Source organism: Thermobia domestica, chromosome 7 (assembly GCF_964235325.1).
Source record: "Thermobia domestica chromosome 7, izTheDome1.hap1.1, whole genome shotgun sequence".
Lineage (NCBI taxonomy): Eukaryota > Metazoa > Arthropoda > Insecta > Zygentoma > Lepismatidae > Thermobia > Thermobia domestica.
The window spans coordinates 83,049,491-83,069,889 of NC_137460.1; the positions used below are offsets into that span (position 1 = coordinate 83,049,491).

Here is a 20,399-nt window from a genome sequence, read left to right on the forward strand (position 1 = left end):
CGTACAGCAACCCTAGTACTAGGCAGTATTGTTAATAACTTGAGCAATTAAGTGACCAAAATATTACGAAAACTTTTGATTCACCTTTGTATATTAATAATTACAGTACATAGAAAAATGAATAAAACTATTAACGAGAAAAATTGCAGACATGCAATGGGAGCTATTATTTTTATTGAACTTTCCGTTTTGAATTCATCTATTTCACTCTTAAATTCAATTTATCTTATTTCCAAAAATATGCAAAGTAAACAAACTACATCCCATATTTACAATTCTTCAATAACCTAATTATTTACTGGAACAGTTTCATTTCCAAATTTCTTATACATTACATATTTCCTTATATAATACTGCTTTAAAATGAGATACTAGCCTTAGCAATAAACAAATAAATCAGCTCATGCCAGCATTAGAAGAGTACGAAAAAAAAAAAGTTTTCAAAATGGATGAGGAAACAATTTGATCATGACCAAAAAAGTATGTTTTAATGATTAAATAAATAAAAATCTACGATCTACATTTGTTTTAAGAAACGTGTTTTACCTTCATCATCTTTAATTGAAATTTTCATCTGCGGGAGAGATTAAATTTTTATCAAGCTAATAAATATAATTTTAATACTACTACAACTTCACATAAACAACCTGATCTCTGTTTTAAATATGCATACCTGCACTTATTCCTGACGATGTCTGTTCAGACATTACAACAAGTCCATGGATGTTCCCTGTACTGCCACCATGAGGCTTCTTGTATAGAAGTTGAGGAGTCCCTCCTTGCAACTGCTTTTCAACTTCTGCACGAAACAGAAAATGACTACTCAGAAACGATTATAACATGATCAGTTCCTTTCAAACATGTTATTTAAAAGCAAATATAATAAAATTAAAAGTTACAGAGCTCGAGTGCTGGGATAAATGATTATTAGAATCAATTGGAGATAACATATTCATCAAAAATGAGCAATTATGAATTTATTTCAACAAAATATGTAGTAAATACATTAGTTTTTCAAGTCCAGGCAACATCGAAATTGCGAATCAGATATCGGCTGCAGAATTCCCAAGTGTAGTGGCTTTATGAAAAGTGTTTTGTAAACTCATTAGTCAGTTAGTATTACTTTTAAGTTCGTCAAAATGAAGCAACGGAATAAAAACTCTCTCTTACAATTACATCTCTTCTGGGATTATGATCCTTTGACTAACAGGACAGCCCATTAACATAACTTACACTTAACCTGAGTCCATCTGCTACCCTTAAGGATTCATATTTAAGCTGACTACTTTCCATTCCATAAACACACTGTATACTAGATTTATCGTATTTTTATCAAGCCTGTAACTTCGTACGATTCAGATCCGTATTATTATAACTTTGACGTTCTGCTAGGGTTCTTCAGTTTTCGCGACGTTATCTGCACGTCTTAAATGTAGTTGAGTTTATTCTTGCACGTATTAAGTTAGCAGACGCAATTTGCACACCGTTCTATATGTATATTAAAAAAGGGAACCATGTACATCAAATATCAATACATTTACGATTTCATGGGGGAAAAAATAAACAAACTACGGTGAGATAGAACACGTTATTAGTTTGTGAGATAGTGTATAGGGGGATGCGAGAGAGCGAGTAATGTTTTATTATGAAACCGGTAGTGTTAACTGGCCTATTGAATAAACGTGAAGTGTATAACCTATATGTACATGGTTCTTAGTAATAGACCAAGTGTGCATAAAATATATACACTTGATCTTAAAGTATTAAATTCGTTGATTTAGTTCGTGTTGCGTTGATTCTGGTAATGTTTTCGGGATGATGATTTCGTAAACATTTATGGGCAAGCATATTGTTCTGGGAGTAGTACTATAAGACACTTCGAAGTATGAAAATGTTCATGGATTATAATTGTGATTGGTTACTGCAGCACGAATTTGACGTGGATTATGATAGGAAATTGATGCGTGGTTAGACCTCGCTGAAAAAGAAGAAAAAAAAAATGTTGATTCGTTTAGAATGTTGTTCACTTACACAGAAGATAATGTGATTTGCTAATCTGCAAGAGGCATCGGCATAAATGATTCTGATCTTTGAATTTATTGACAACAGGCGACGATAACAAGGAATTCGTGTGATAACATTGCGAAACAAAATATGACATTTTAATTTTTCGAATCACTTCGAATCCTAAAGATGGCGATGCCAATGCGTATCGAGAGGTCTGAGTAATACTGTCTCGTAAGTGAAATTTTTCAATCAAGACAAACCAGTATATTTACATCTATGAAAAGTCATGACCTTGACCGCATTCAAAAAAAAAAAAAAAATCCAATTTGAGTATTAAATAAATAAATAAACTGTACTTGACACAGCACCAGAGTATCTCGAACTTGTAGTAATGTTTAGAATAATATATCTCAAGGGTTTCCATAACCTACGACCCATCAGCTGACTCTTCCATACAGCAATACTTAATATGCCGGCTACCCAAATTAAGAAACATCTTAAACCTCACTTGATAGGTAATTACTAAGGTTTGTTACACACCACAACCATTACTTTGTTTAAGCTCACATAGAGCTACGACTACTTCAATCATACTAATCTGAAACACTTCACTACTAATCAATGTAAAATTTTAAAGGAGGTTTTTTTTTCTCTCTCTCTCTCTTCTTAGAAAAGTGATTAATCCAATCCAATAAACGTCGAGGGTCACTGTTTTCTTAATTCATTGTACTTAATATCTTTAAGTAATAAATGCTGTACGCGTAGGGCTAACTGGAAGTTTCCGTACACAAAATGAATTTACCATGTTTGTTTTTCAATCTTCAATTTCATTCACTACTTCTTGTTCGAAGAAGTTCAATAACATCAGTATTAAGCTCTCCTTTTATACAGATTAATATTGATGTTCTGCGTTAGAAATCAGATTAGGAGAAGGTTTATTATTAATTAAAGTAGACATTTCTCTCAGCATCATTTTACTTAAAAAAAAACAGAAATTACTTAAAACGAAAGACTGGAAAGTAAACATAGTAAAAGTTGTTTTACAATAATTCAAAAGCCTTCTTCAACACAAATGATTATAGTATTACCAATATTACGTTTCTACATGTATATCTTACCTTCCGTAATACTAGACTCTTGGAACATGTTTTCTAATGCATGGTGAATTTCTTGAAACGTTGGTCTGTCATTTGGATTCCACTGCCAGCATTGTCGCATCAGATCATAGATTTTCGGAGGACACCCTGGTGGGCATTCCATTCTACCAAAAGAGAAAATTAAACATAAAATTCTCATACTCTAACAACACAAAGTATATGAGGTAAACTCATTTAGTTATCTATCACTTTAGATTCAGTTTATTTCGATTTATTTATTTATTTTGGTGGGGGGGAAGGAAGGTAGAAATGTGCCAGTATTCACTATATGCTACTCTACGTATTCTAATTGTTTGACAAGGGAAATATCAAAATCTAAACTAGTGGAAGAAATAATTAGTATATAGGCCTACTACCATCTATTTAATGTATTATCTTTCAAATGCATATACTCTTGTTTCAGTCTTCCAAACAGATTTAATTTGAAAAATTAATGTTATGAATACAATAAAGAAACAGCTACAGAAATCGCATTTTTTCCAACAACTTCACAAAAAAGTGACGGTATTAGGTGTCGTGTACAGCCTATGGTTGCCAGATTTTATGTTTTTCTCCGTTTTACATTATATATTTTTATTTTCCTTGTAAGAGCGATTTCTTCAATTTCTTTCTTCTTCTCTTTTAAATAATAATTAGAAGAAATGATAGTCCTGGATATTTTAAAAATGTTTTTATAAGTTGATATCACGAACAAAAACTCCTGCGAAGTAATAAAAGCAGAACTCCAAGTGGCTGTAAATTTCGGTATAACCTGCAGTTTTTAACGTATTAAAAAAAAGGACTGTTAAGAGATGCAAAGTCTTTATTAAAATACAATTAAAAAGTAACAAAGATTGTTTGTGTGCTTTTATACCACTTTATTATGTGATGCCATATGTGTTTTTGTTATAAAAAATGAATATCCCATACCGGTAGAAAAAAGTCCTTTCTTTTCTACGAAAAATCTGGCAACTCCAGTACAGCCAGAAAAAAAAAAAAAAAAAAAAAATCAAATCTAGATCTCCCAAAACCCATTGATTTCCAACGTTTTTCAAATTAAAATACGTTATTCTCTCACTCGTTATAAATGAAACAAAAAGTCAACACTTAGAAAACAGAGCAGAATGTTGTAACGTACTACAAAGTCAGTAAAACTAAAAGAAACAGTTAATCTTATTTTAATTTGATAACTTTCTTTACAAAAGCCTACAACCTCTAACTTCATAACTTATTCTATGGAATCTGTTAAAATATTTTCCCCTACATCACCAAACCAGATTACTAAACATACGGGCACTTACCTATACCCTTTTTCTAATACATGATAAACATCTGTCAGATCTACCCCAGGGTATGGAGACATACCATAAGTAGCAATTTCCCACAGAAGAATGCCAAACGCCCACACGTCGGACTGGAGAAAGAAAAATAAATCGTAAGAATACTTTCCAGTAGTGGAATCAGATATTTCACACACAACACATTACTGTATGAAATATTAACCTGATTAAAAAGCTTTAAACAAGAAGAATCTCATGACATTTCAATAACGGACAGTCGACATGTATTCCAAATATATGTGAACTCTCTTATATACAGAAGGTCGATCCGCGTCGTATATGTGTCCAATTTTACACCCGTACCCCTGACCACAGAAGCGACCGAACCAAGTGGTTAAACGCGTGTGCTATACCTGGAGGTCCATTCTATCGTCTGCCAAGCGAAACTGTGTATCGTGTGCATCATGGCTCCAAACGTGAACCGTTTTTGGAAGGGCTACGTAATTGGACTTTTCCACGCCAAATATTCGGTTTCTAAAATTCAAAAGCAGTGCAAAGAAAATGGTTGTGCATTGGGTTCGAAGACTATCAAGAACATAATCAAACAGTATAAAAAAGAAGACATACCAGGTAAGCATTCACCCACTAAGGGGTCGAGGAAACGAGCGTGTACCACAGGGACTCCACAAGTAGCTCAGAAGTTGCGGCGAATGGCCTTACAAGAAAATCCCCCTCCGCAACGTGTGATGGCAGCTCGACTCCACATGCCACTGTCAACTGTTAACCGCGCCCTGAGTGGGAAATTAAACCTCCGGAGGGTCTTTAAGTCATGGACATTACCTAAGTGCGGCCCATCGCCTTGAGAGAAAGACCAACAGCAGGCGCCTCTATGAACGCCATCTATCTGGGGAAAAGTGGAAGTTTGTGGCCACACTAGATGAAGCATGGTTGTATCTCTCAGATTGTGGCGAAATTCGCTCGATAACTTACACTTCACGAGATGCAAAAAGCCGTCCTGCGTTCATCCGTCATTGCAAAGCAACTTTCTCGAAAGGATTTATGGTTGTCGCCGGTTACTCTTATCAGGGCACGTTAACAATTCGTCAGGTCCCTAAAAACTGTAAAATCAACTCTGCATTCTTTTAGCAACATATACTGATCCCAATTTATACAGAAGATCTGCCTCGTTTGTATGGGTATGCCATAAAGCAAGTGTCTGCGCATATGGATAAAGCCTCCTCACATATATCTCGTTCTACCCAGAACTTTCTGAAGCAGATGGAGACAGACACCGGTATTCGTGCTATTCTATTTCATGATATATCAGTGAAATAACCAGATGCCAGTCCCAGGGATTTCTGCGGGTTTGGCCTACTGAAAAGGGCACTTTCTTCTCGTCGTGTCACTACTCTCGGGGGCCTGTGGAAAGCCTGCCGGGAGGAATGGGAGAAGATTCCACTTCCTGTACTTTGTCGTAGTCTTCTACAGTGGAAGTTACGGTGCAGGGCTATTGCTAGAACACATGGCCATCACATTGAGGCCAACCGATGGTGGTCCCATGGATTTTCATAAGGTCAGTGCTATTTCAAAATTGGACATATATACGCGGATCGACCTTCTGTAATCATATGGTTTAGAACTCTTTAAGCAGGTTAGTATGGTGAAATTTAGAAATTCTATATTATACATCGCAATGTTCATAAAAAAAATACTCTATGATGATGTTTGTTAAAAATTTTATTTTATTTTTAAATTTTCAACACTACCTCCGTAACTAGGATAATATTTCAGAAACCAGAGAAGGATTTAAGAAATGCTGCATATTCCAACCATATCCCACTATAAACCGAACTATGGCTATATATACCCTATTCCACTGAACTCGTTTACCTATTCGTCTTCTAGGCTTAAATTAATTGATTGGAAGCTTATGTGTTCATGTTACAACTGAAGGCATTGATCAGGGGGAAAAAAAAATACCCCTCTCCTAAACTTAATTTCGCATGTTAACTTCAATAACCGATTATGGTGTATCTTAAGGTTATATTTGTCCTAGGTCTCCCGACCTGTAAATCTATCTTTTACACGAATTAAGTAACATTTTATGCTGAATTTGTATTAAAGCTCTAAGATACGTATACATACTAACCTTTGTTGAAAACTTATTATAAGCTAAACCTTCAGGAGCAGTCCATTTGATAGGAAATTTGGCACCAGCGTGAGCTGTATAAGTGTCATCCCTCATTAACCGAGCTAATCCGAAATCAGCTACTTTAACTAAATGATTTTCTCCAACTAGACAATTGCGGGCAGCTAAATCCCTGTGTGAAAAAGATAGGAAAAAGATTAAGCATGACTATTTACTTAAAATTATAACTATTGAAAATGAAATAAATAAATAAAAAAAAAAAAAAAAAAAAAAAAAGAATTTTGAATATTAATTATGTTACAATCTGCTTTTTAACAAACTGTACCATTAAAGTAAGCACATGCTCATATAAAAATATATATGGATGCTATTGACAGCATTCTTTGCTAGAAGGAAACATTATGGACTGCTTTATAACATTGTACCATTGAAGTAACTATAGTGGTACTGTTAACGTTGATAGTGTCTATCCTTTGCACTACATATCCGTGCATATTACCGGTATACAAAATTTTGGCCTATATTTAGCAGAAAGGGTCCAGCTATGTTTTCTAAAAATATGTTACGATTTTGTAATTTCTGTTCCCATTAGGTCAGTTTAGGTTAGTTTATATTATATTATGTTAGAATAGGAATTCAGCATAATTAAAAAAAAAAAAAAAATAGAATTTCTCTTATTTCTACTAATATTAGGTTAGTTTAGGTTGGTTTAGGTTAGCTTAGGTTAGTTTATTTTAGGTTAGGTTAGGTTAGATCTAGTTACGTTATGTTACGTCTAAGTACTTTCATTATCCATTTCTCTTGTAACTTTTTTTTTTACGTGCTTCTGGACCCCTTCTGCTGCATGTTATTCAGATGGTAGTAACAGTATTTTAAAGCTGAAGTATGCTAATGCTAAATACTTACCGAGATAATATATAAACAATCGAATGTTATGTACGTACCTATTTTTGGTAGGCCTATTATGTACAGGCTATGTATATAGTGTTACGATTTCCTACCGTAGAAAATCTAAATAGCAGATCAGGGTGTCTACTAAAATTCCAAAATGAAATTTCTTGACTTTTTCGTGACATTTTCTTTACCAAATCATAAAATTTCCTAATATTTTCAAGAGCGAATTTGGGTGCGAATTAGGCCGAATTTTCCTCCACGCGATATAAACATACTTTGCTTGCGATTTGGTAGCATCTAAAGCCGACGATAGACATTTTTGGCAGTGAAATTTTATAGAACAAAATTTTTCAATCTGTACTTACATTTGTACAGTTAAAAAAAATCGTGACCCAAAAGCTAATTTTCGTGACTTTCGTGACCGATAGACACCCTGCAGATGGATTCTAATACGTAACAAGCATCAAGAAATCTGTACTATTGTTACTCATGTTGAATATACAAGTTATTCTGCACTAGCTGAAAAATGTAAACATCGTGATTGCTTGTTTGCTGTTGGAATTAACGAAACCGGAAGTAATGTCGTCTTGAATTACGGGAATGTATGATAAATCGAAGTATATACAAATATAGCAATATACTTACATAACACGATTGGACAGAGCTTTCTTATAATGAGTGAAGAATTTAGAAAACAAAATGATGAAAAATTAGTGTTAAGGGTCTTCACTATAACGAAATTAAACTACCGCTAAGAGTTTTTCTGAATATCTTCAAAACAATAAAAATATTCGAAAAGCAGAAAAGTAGTGAACTAGACAATACCATTTGCATGAGATACCCTTACCACAATTCACCTACCTGCTTTTGGTATGCCACAATTTACAGAACCCGCAAAAAATGCTAAATCTATCTACAATTGAAGGGTAAGGGGAAAAAACAAGGAATGTTCATCTGTGTGCTTTGTCGGGTGCTTTGTCCTATCTGTTGGTGACTCTTGGTACTATTTGACTGTATATTCCATGCATGACTAGATGTAGAAATGTCCAAGTAAAAGAGGCAAAAGATTTGACTAACCCTATTTATTTGTACGCGGTTTTCAATGTTAAAACTCCGTTTTCTCGAAAATGCAGTTTTGTGACATTCCTTCTTTTTTCCCCTTACCCTTCAATTGCAAATTGAAAGCAGATATATGAGTTGTGATAGCAGTATCAAATGCAAAATCGTATTGTCTAGTTCACTACGTTTCTGGTTTTCGAATATTTTTATTTGGTTGGAAGATATTACAGGAAAACTCTAAAAGTAGCTATAGTTTAATTTCGCTGTAGTGAAGACCCTTAAAATTAATGTGTATTAAAATAAATGTTAACTGACTCCTGAGAGGGCGCGAAGAAGTACGAGAAGTACGAAGATGATGTCCTCCTAAGTAAGTAAACCGTAGTAATACAGTACCCACAAAAAAATCGAAAAATAGCAGAAATTTACAAATTTAGGTCAGAACCTAGTCAAAAATCAAATTAGGAAAACCTAAAGATGTTTTGGAAATCTGGGTATCTACTGAGTTGTAAATATAAAAGAAAAGAAAAAAAAACTTAATAGAACCATCATAGAATTGTGGCAATTTGGAGGCCATTTTGATTAGCAACCGACTGAAATATAAAAACACTTCGTACAATAATTAATAAATATGAACTTTGAAACAATGCTAGGCTTACGGAGAAGTATCAGTAGAAAATTGAGTTTTGTTATGAGTAGTTAAACTTCTTGTCTCGTCACGCACATTCGGGTAAGGCTATGAAAGATGCTTGGCATTTGCATGTATAAATCAGTGTGTTAATATCATCTGAATGAGACAAGAATCATCTTATCATTTTAAATTGATCGAGTTGATGGATAATCTATTGGATAAAGTAGAATAACACCAATATTTAAAAACCACATTTTATTACAGTAAAATTTCTACTGGCGTTAGCTCTGAACGTTTAGTAATATATTCTCAGGAAGCTAACTTTGCAAATATTTATACGAAATTTGAGATTAATACTTAGAATATCTCATTTGCTGTTTTGATATTCAGTCTTGATAATAGGATAACCATTGAGTTTTAACTGTAATAAAAAAACCTGAAATAATCCGATCAGTAATCATAACATTCGCTATAAATGCTCTTCAACATATAAATGTGATAATTTCATTTGCAGTCATAGTTAATATATGAATTGTAATGTTGCTTAAGTTAGATAGTTTAGGTTAGGTTAGGTAGGCTAGGTTTTGTTATTTATTAATGTGTCATATAATAATGGATTGAAATGAATGTTTTATGAATAATGTCTATATAAAAGGACCCAATTCTTGTTTAAAGGAAAAGATTGGGAATACGTAGTTTGTACCTTCGCACTGAATGTGAAATAAGTTTGAAGTAATTTTCTAAAGAAATGCATGTGACAACATATTTCATGATATAGATAATGACGTTGTTATGATATGGATTTTTTAAAAATGAATAATTATTATCCTATGTTAAATAAACTGTAAATGATCTAACATGATTGATGACTGCATATTATAATTATCACGCAATACTATAAGATGAATAATATGTTAAGCGTGCGTGCGAAAATGGATAAGTGAATAATATATCCAGACTGAATCCTTATTTTCTATTGACTGTGAAACAAATAAACAAGCAGATCTTAAATATTAATAATAATAATTTTATTGTGCTCATCGATGTACAATGAAATAATTTTTGACATTATTATTATCCGTTGAAAGAACCACAATAGCTGTAATATATTTGATTGTAAAACAAATTACAGTTTTCTTGTTGAAGTTTGCAGCTTCTGTTATAAAGATTTTTTTTTTTCGTCGTTCGATGTTTGATCATTACTTTTAAAATAAAAGGAGAAAAATAAAATCTAATCCTGATATAAAAATTACTTAATTATTTATATTATAAACAAACAGATAAATTTGTGTGTTGAAAGAATGAAGGTATATATATATATATATATATATAAAATGAAATAATAAATGTGGAACTGCACTTCCAAGCCTCTTGATTGGATTGACATCACCGCAAGTTCCTGGATCATTTTTCTTGTATCTCTAAATTAATAACCGTTGCGCTTAGGAAAATTATACTTTACAGAGAGAAAAAATCACTCTATACGATTGGGTTACAATAGTAATAGGTTCGGTTTCAAAGTGGCTTCTCCAAGCCGGGATTTGTGTCCATGGAGATGAGACTAAATATTAATACATCATTATTTATCAACACTTCTTATAGTGAAATTACTGTATTTTCAATTACACTTCTAATAATAATATAAAACTGTTGCAGACTACACATTTACTCAAAAATTCTATTCATTCATAGTAGATGAACTTTTGTAAATCTTTCTCATGTTGTATCTAAAAATGTAAAAGATTTTTAAAATTATTAGATACATTAAAAACAACTGAACTGTACTTTTACCTACTGAAAATTGTCACATTCCAGGAAACAGCAAATTATAAGCAATTTCTCTCTCTCTCAGAATAAAAAACATAAACGAAATTTAACTTCACTAAAAGGCATAGTGAAGCCAGAATTATACCTAGGCATAGGCTAATGATTCGAGTTCTTGCCTCATAATTTGGAGAAACTACGTTCAAGCCCCGTGACCTGCCATCCTGACATTTTCCTATTCCCACACGCAAATACTGGAATAACATCTTAAAATACAGGCCTCGCCGACTTAGTTTTCTAATTGTTATTCTTGACCAGTGTGGATTCTAGAATAAATTGAATTTGTGGGCTACTAATTAAATATATCGTACTATTTAACCTCATTATTAATACAGTAAACCCTCCATTTCACGGTCTACTTGAGCGTGCCCATAACATTGTGAAATGTATTGACTTTGCGAATATTTAAAACAGGATATCTCACTTGATATTATAGTGTGGTATGTAAATGTAAAATATTTAATTTATATACTGTATTAGTAAAAAATAAATAAATGGAATAAAAACTCCTTAAAATTGCATATTAGAAATGCGAAAAAAGCCCAAACTTCAGTTGTTTTCCCGAAGAATGTTCTTTATTAATTCCGAACTCCCTGAAATGTTTATAATAAGCCAACACTTCCGGATCTGAAGATCTTTCTACATCTGCGATAATGTCCTCCATATAGCCTCTTACTTCTGATAATCTCGAACCAGATACGATCGATTCTTCTTCCTCGTTTATTCACAGATTAAAGTAATATTTTATTGCACTGTAAATAGTGAGAGGTAAACACGTGTACCAGAAAACTACAATTTGCTAGAAAACACAATAAACATGAAGAGCTAACCGGAACTGGCACTTGAAGCTGGGCGTGCGAACAAATTATCACGAAAGCAGCCGAAATTCCAACTCGAAAAAGCACTGGTAGGAGCATCGTTGTTCTGTGTACGAACCACTTCCATATTACAATTGCATCCGTTGCCGCATCCTTTACAAATTGGTCGAAGCTTTTGCCGCAACAGTTTTTTCCAACTAACTACGCTACATTAGACAAAGCCTGTCCGTTAAATCCATAGTTTACTGTATTTTGTTTAATAAATTGTTATATTGTAAACTTTTTTCCAACGAATTTTACATACTAGCCAACATCATCAATATATTAAGTCAATATCTCCAACTTCTCTACAAGCAATATACTACTTGCTACTTTACTTACCTATGAATAAAATTACGACTCTCTAAGTAGCTCATTCCCCCTGCGATTTGCGTTGCTATATACATAAGAACAACTGCATTGATTTGTTCTTTGTTTCCGTTGCGTAAGTAGTCCAACAAGTTGCCTTTACTCATGAATTCGGTAACTATGTAGAAAGGAGGTTCTCGAGTGCAAACACCTACAAAAGAAAAAAAAAAAGGTATTATTTCCATTTCAATATTCAATCATTGCACATCGGAAGGTACAATTATATATCATTTATATATCCTCTAAGTACTAGCAAGCATAGTATCAGTATACATTATATATCTAAGAATTTTCACGGAAGACGAATCATAGATTTCATGTAAAATACTAATCCTGAAGTATCCTAACAGTTAATAATAGAAATACTTATGTAACTTCAATAAGTTACTATCAGTCCGATATAGCTATCCATTAGATATTGCTGACCTGGACCCATTTGTTTACTATTTGTAAATGATTAAAAAGCTATTCTACAGTTTCTAATATATATATCAATGAATTGCTTCAATACCGTGTAACATCTTATTATAAAAATGCGAAATAAAGAATTCCAAAATAATAAACGCAATTCTGCATTTAGCAATGACTATGCAATTTACTTTCACTTAAATTAATCTCTTTATAACTATTATTAATAGCAGAAGCAAATTTAAAGTGCTAAATGATTTGGTGAACAGTTCCGTTTTGGCACGGCAAAAAAATACGCTTGTGGCACAATTTTTTCCGCGAAAAACTTACCTACCCCCCCCCCCCCAAATGAGAGAAACCCATTACTATTGGTCCGTAAATGGCACATAACTCCCCATAGACGTAACTACAGGTGTATTCTGTCCTTTAACGTTCAGAAATCGTATGATAGATCTCACTTCACATTTGACCGGGTTTCGTATTACGACAGTCATTTCACATTACTGCTACTTGCACGCATGCAACTTAAGTCCAACGGTTCTATCTCGGTTGCACGCACAGAACACTAGGGCATGTTGAACTTTATCAGTTTTCCCAACTCCGCGTACAAAAATTATCGGCCTTTTTTTACATGCGTCTCGTACTAATGTATCATTTCGATTCGTTATGAGAGATAACCACGCTTTTTGCTTCTTTTATGTTTGAAACAAGGGCACACAACAAGCAAAGTGATTGTGTAGAAGTGTAATAATTGTGGAAAAACAATTAATACTTTTTCTTTTGGTGAAAACTTGATGTTCTCACTTCTGTTATTCCTAAGATAAACGGAGTCATGTAGCGCAGTTAAGAGCATGGTATTTGGCTTCTTTCGATGTCTGTAGCACATTAATTTTCGACTGTAACATCATGACCACCCTTCTTCACGTCGCATCGCTTTTTTCTTTTTTTCTTTTTTCCTTTTAATTTTATTTTTTGTCTTCCTGAAGGTAATGATTACGGTCGTTTTGAAAATGGGAGGGCACCCATTGCAAAACGCAGGTGTTTAACATGGCTAGAGAACAGAATTTCGTAGCTTTCGGAAGTGGAAAAGGGCTGGAAGCTACTTCTCGCTGCAGAAGATGGTTTAACTTAATTAAACACTTCATTGTTTACGGTCTTGTATCGCAATTTTCAATGTCACCTACAAAATTAGGTATTTTTCAAATACGAAATATAAATTTTGTGATATTATATGCGTGCGCTACTTATATTAGAAATTGTTTATTAGAAAGTATCGTCAGTTGGCCACTCCTGGTCTAAAACTACATGTACTATGGTCCGAGCAATCCTGGGTTAAATTTTAGGTTATAAAACATTGAATAAAATATTTATCATAATCACATTTAGCCGTTATGGCAAACCTTTCAGTAGTTTGCGGTCCTCTCGCTGAACTTTTCATCCTTTCCCCTGAGATGTGATCTCAAGTTTGGTAACTACTATCCTATATAATACAATAACTCTATTTAATAATGGACACAATAAGATAATCACATAAATAAGTCATAAACCTACTTCTGTATCCCGTGACAAGTCACTAATACAAAGAAAATTGTCACAGGATACACGGGTAGGTTTATCATTTATTCAAAGTAATTCTCACTTTTTTCCATACATATAAGCCATTAAAGGTTGTAATCAGCTTAGGTTTTGTTATACTCACCAAGTAATTGAACTAAATTTGGATGCTTCATTTCTTTCATAATGGAAGCTTCTTCCAGGAAGTCTTTCAGTGCCATTGTGTCTTCCTGCAAATAAGTCGCCATTTAACATCAACATTTTTCTTTCGCTTAAATTATTTAAGACTTTATCATAAATATATTCCTGTAATAGTATCTTCAAAGTTTTGAAAATATTGTTATTAACACATAAAAATACTTGTTTTCAATCTTCCTGTAAAGATTTCCATGATATGAATTCAGATCACATAATAATTGCGTTCTTGCAAGTCTTTTATGTGGCTATTGCAAAAATTTGATTTTTCTAATACTTTTCCTTAATATTTTAGTCTCTTATCCTTTTCCGTATAGTTTGGTGCTATTATAAAATGTACGACTAATATCATGCGAGTGAGATGTGAAATTATTCCGTGCCTTGAAATCAGATTCCAATTTCTTTGATTCCGACTAACTCCTTATCAATCAGTTACTGCAAATTAGTCTCAAAAAAGTTACATGGTAGTTGCCAATAATTCTGAAAAGTAGTACTACTATTTAAAATTTCTTTTTTTTAACTTTAACTACAAATATCTGTATAACTGGATCATTGGCATTAAGTTTATAAGAATTTAAATAGTATTCGTGATCAGAAATAAACCAGAATTGACAACTATGTGAAACTTTTTCTTCTTCATCATTTCGAAATTGCAGCCTGGATCTTGGACAACCTTTTTGCTTCTGAACTTTATGCTTTCCAATTCAACTACTAAGCTTATAGAAATAGTATTATCTAAAGAAACTAAATCACTTCATGTTGTTACATTAATATCAAAGATACTCTTGTCCCAATTAAACTTTGTGTTTTGTAGTGGAATCTTTATTAATAGATATGGTTAACTATGTTATACTCAACCATGGAGCTGAAGAAATTACATGTACATCCTGTTCGTTTGATGTTACGTACATATCAGAGTTCGAAAAAATAGTTTTTTTTTAAAAAAAAAAAAAAGAACAAAATGTATGTTTAAAATATGAAAAAGGTGTTCAAAATGCTTTAAAACACACACGAAAAAAAAAGTTTTAAAATCATGTTTTAAACTTCAAAATGTTTAAACATATTTCAAAATCGTGTAATATCGTATTTATTAAGACTTTTTTGCTCTTGCAACCGATCTTTTCATTTATTTAATTCTCGTTAAGACTACGCTGTGTTGGGTACAGAATATTTCAGTACAGATTAGCAATTCTCAACTTATTTCATATCACGACCCCCTTTTATTACACTCTTTTGCTAGTAACACTCGTAAGTACTTTTTTGGTTGTAATAAGCTTTTTAGTAGATTTTAAAATCTACCTTCTATAGAGATTTCACACAATCTATCAATATACATGGCAAAACAAAAGTCCCCACCATTCTTGTGTATTGAGAACGGGTTGAGGGAGAATGATGAAACTTGGAAGTGGTCTGACGCATCAGATGTATCTGGTATTCGACATTTCAAATGCAAAGGGAGTTATGTTACATGTTTTAAGGCTAGAATTTTACCAGAAATGCGCTTGTGCGATTATTTTAGCCCTAAAACAAGTCATTTCGTAGTTACTGCTTCTGAAAGTTTACTAGTTATGCCTTTTTGGGGGCTAAGATCGCGTTTCATGGAAACGAGTGAGATTTTTGTTGCAAAATTTGATTACTATTTCAGAACACTGATGATGATAAAATTATTTTAAAATAATAAATTTTCGAAAAGTAATGTTTGAAGCACACTTCATGTTGTGCTAACTTTAGAATATTTTCTGCAAGCCTATGTAATTCGTTGTTTTTTAAGTCAATAATTTATTGAAGAAAGGTAATGTCGGGGGCGTTCAGAGCACAATGGATTCAAATCCATTTTCAATAAAGTTCAGTTTTACTCAGCAAATGAATTCTATTTCAAAACGTAATGTCTTCGCAGCCAAGAGTCCAAAACAAATGTAACTAAAACCATGCGAAAGGGCGTGGGATAGTTTCATGACAGCCGCTAGACAGGGGAGTCAGTGGGACAGGAGGACAACCTCCCCCATCCCCACTCTGCATTTCATATTTTGGGACAGTAAGGCAGTTTTAGAAATCTTTTTATACGCAAAGTCCAACAAACAAGCTTGAAGTCCTTACACCAAATGAATACAGAGAATATACAGATGATTAAAACTGGAAAGTTGCTTAGACCCAATTTCCAGAATTTTAAGCAGGCCCGAAACTGAAAGTAGAGTCATTTTTGGAATCCTTGGGCCAAAAAATATACAAGAGCACTGTAGGCCTATAGCTCCTTACGGCCAATAGAAATAGATTATAACTGATCAACTCCAAATTTATTCGGTGTAAGGACTTCAATTTTTTTTATGTTGGACTTTGCTCAGCAAAAGGATTTTAAATCTGCATTACTGCTCCAAAATCTGAAATTCAGGGTAAGGGGCTGATGATCTCTAAGCGAACGCCCCTCTCGAGCGGTAATTATATAAAATTCTAGATTGCATCTTCTCATGTAGTTTTTCTTTCTTTCATCTCAGATTCGTGGTTGTGAAAATATGACGTTTTCCGTCGGTATATTCTTTTGGCCACACATACGTTTATTTAACGTAATTATGCATCATTGAATATAGCATTAGGAATGACTTGTTAATCATTCTCACGCTGCAGTGTACACAATATCTTAAATTTATGAGCAAGGGGGAGGAAATTAGCTCTTCTCTCCCATTCCGTCAACGTCCTTTGTCTAGCGGTTTTCCTATAAAACTCTAGTCCACACCCTTTCACGTGGTTTTTGTTTCATTTATTTCGTACCCTTGGCTACGTTTGCTGAGCAAAAGGGAACTTTTCTGAAAATGGACTTGGATCCCTCATGCTCTGAGCGCCCCACATCGAAACATATTTTATAAAAACTGAGTTGGATCCGAATTTATCCTGCAACCCAAGTTTGTTCGAAACGCATAAATTATTTGTTTAGTTTGATTGATTCCAGTCTTGTATCAGTAGCAAGGCTATATGAGACAGGATTTTTTATTTAAAATGTGATCCGAACCACTAATGTTCAAATTTTACGTCCGATCGCAGTTAAAATATACATAGCAAATTCCGACATCTCGTGCCTCTACCCTCAATGTAGTTAAAAGACCGAAAATTGCACCTTGTAGCGTGGTGCATACATACAGACAGACGAACAAATTGAGATTAAATTGCCCCAGACACTTGACGTTCGGCAATGATGTTACAGTAAGTATCACGCTTTAATGGTTAATTACGCGGGCGTCTGCCATACCTTGCGCCTTCTCGCCTGGTCCCTTCATACAAGCTATGCCAGGGTGTAAAGCTGTTAAGAAAATTTAGAACTGGGGTGGGGAAGAGGGATGAAATAAAATTTTCATAACATAGCTAATGAAAAACAAATTGTTGATACAAAATTAGTTCTTGCTTGAAGTTTCCAGTTGCATCTCAACCGTATCACTGACGTTAGAATCATCAGAAACAATTTTCGGATCAACACTTTTACCATTTGTTTGAGCTTCCAGTTTTTCAAGATTACATTTTTCATAATGATTCTTCATTCTTTGAACTAAACCAACTATTTTTTTCTTACACGTTTTGCAACTAGCTCGTATGGTTGTTTTCTTATCTGATGAAGTTTGAGTTACTTTAATAAATTTGCTCCAAATGATGTTCTTTTTTCTTCCCGTAAAACTCACGTTAAACGATTCCAGGTTGTATGGGGACTGAGAACCAACATGTACTGTATCAATGAATACCTGCGATATTTTAATTTCAGAATGGCAATTTATCAAATAACCTTTTGTTTGTTTTCTGAATACAATACAAACATTTGTTTCCATGATAATTATTTTATTTATTTTTTAATATCAGTTCTATAAGTAGTCCAATCTTCGACTACAATAATTTCTCGCAAGTTACTGAGAAGCATTTAAACAATACAATATATGTTAAAAATAAGGAGAAAAAAGAAACAAAATAAATTGTAGATCACCACATTGACCTGCTGTGGCCACGTCAAATCAAAACATTCACATGAGAAGAAAATAGTCTTCTGAATGGGGAGCACTTTTGACAATTTCCTTTTTCTGGCATTTTTTTTTACAAAAATAAAATAAAAATAAACATATGTTTAAAACAAGTCTTAAAAAATACACATGTTTAAAACAAAATGTTTAAAACGTATACAAAATTTGTTTTAAACAAAATCAATTGTTTAAAACAAGTTTTAATCACTTGTTTTAAACATTTTGTTTTAAACAAAACAACCCTGGTACATGTAAAAAGTTTAAACTTGGGAAACAATTCACACCTCGTCACTGACGTTTCGATTACTCAATCAACATCACACCTGATGATGAAGTAGAACAGTCTATGCACTCGGGTGAGAAAGCAACTTTTTTTTTTTTTTTTTTTTTTTTCAAAGGGAATCTAAACAATGGTGGAACTATGTCGATAGAAAAGGCAACCATATTGAAAAATAAAATAACACCCTGAATCCTCTATGTTCAATTGTGGTAACACTATTCTAATTAGGCTATATATTTACCAAGCTTGATGTAAGCATCTGATTACAAACTATAACAAACCATTTTCTAAACTTCTTATGTTATGAAATTCAGTTATTAAAATAGCATGTTATACGAAATAGATGTAAAACAAAAAATATATATACCTTTAAAGTTTTTACTGCAACAGTCATATTATACCTCTTCCATACTGCTTCATACACGTCACCATATTGACCTCCACCTAATTTATGCTTCATTACTATATCAGTTCGATTTATTTCCCACTCATCTGGCTCTGAAAAAAAATAAAAATAAAATAAAATATAAATAAATTAATGTAAATTCCAATTTTTATATACCCTTTTCTCATAATACTGGTACTTCAAAATTCGAAATTCTTAGCTTGTATTTCTGAAATGAAATGAAATCTCTTGTTCTATCTTCCACGATTATACCCTTTAGGCTAAACGAGATAGATGATTAAGGTGAATATTAATTAAACAACTTGTGGAATGAGATTGTGAGTACTGTAGCACTTTTTTCAATAACGTCTTAAAATTGATAAACGGGACGCATTGCTAGTTTTCTCCTACCTTGTAGTACTATCCTACAAAAAGTAGTACTGTAATGCCTTAATTCTCGGAAACGGGAAAAACAATGTTTTTCTTCTGTCGAAACTCATGTTTAGTATTGTTAATAATGATTACCGCTCATCTTTAGTTCCTGTGAGTAAACCAATAACGAAATTCAAGGAAACAGTTAATTATTTCCCACTTCAACAAAACAGGCTTCTTACAAAAAGTATGATGGACCGATTAAATGTTAAGTCTGAATTTAAAAACTTTGCCAATCTTGTAACAAGACACTTTTCGTAAGAAGCCTGTCTTGTTGAAGTGTGAAAAATGATCAATGTTTTCTGGAATTTCGTTACTATTTTTTACTCATTGTGAGGATTAACAACTAAAGACAAGTAACAAGCAGTACTAGATATGATTTATTAACAGTAATAGATATGAATGGACATTTCCACTGATTTTTTTTTATTGTTCTAAAAAAAAACTTCAGAGCTAAGCTGATTACGGAGAACACTTCCTTTCGCCCATGCGACGATTCTAACCAGTCGAAATTTGCGATTGAATTCCGGTCTGCTACTCGTGCGCTTAAAACAACGACTACCATGTTTGTACGTCATACGTCGGTACAGAAGAAAAAGTCTGCGCCGCTAACTAGGGAAACGGTTTAGCGAAAGATACGATGCATTTTTTCAAATGTGTACGACGTTGCTAATAACACAAAGAATAAGAAAAGTAACAGAATTTAAGGTTTATTTAAAAAGCTGTTTATTTATTTATTTATTTATTATCAATTATTTGAATATACTTGAATATCCTAGGACAAAGTTGAAGTGCACTAATTTACTATGTTATTGACATTGTTTGCAGCTTGAGGTAAGAAGCTAATTAATATTCAAGTTTCGGTCACCGACCGACCTCACGAAGCGAATTTGATTCATTCTTAAGAAAAAATTAACAATATAAAAGCATAGTTATTTGATAGTAGA

The 20,399-nt window shown here is 33.1% G+C and overlaps 1 protein-coding gene across 6 annotated transcripts in view; it reads right to left on the bottom strand.

The window, feature by feature from the left end:
- Nucleotides 1–20,399, bottom strand: part of Abl (tyrosine-protein kinase Abl) — a 155,297-nt gene that overhangs the window by 34,208 nt on the left and 100,690 nt on the right. For all 6 annotated transcript variants that reach the window (XM_081764962.1, XM_081764960.1, XM_081764958.1 and 3 more), the window contains 7 exons: nt 19,003–19,133; nt 14,311–14,395; nt 12,177–12,354; nt 6,573–6,744; nt 4,445–4,557; nt 3,126–3,268; nt 674–799 (listed from right to left, as the gene is read on the bottom strand). In XM_081764962.1, the coding sequence (XP_081621088.1) occupies nt 674–799; nt 3,126–3,268; nt 4,445–4,557; nt 6,573–6,744; nt 12,177–12,354; nt 14,311–14,395; nt 19,003–19,133 (948 nt within the window). The remainder of the gene's footprint in view (nt 1–673; nt 800–3,125; nt 3,269–4,444; nt 4,558–6,572; nt 6,745–12,176; nt 12,355–14,310; nt 14,396–19,002; nt 19,134–20,399) is intronic.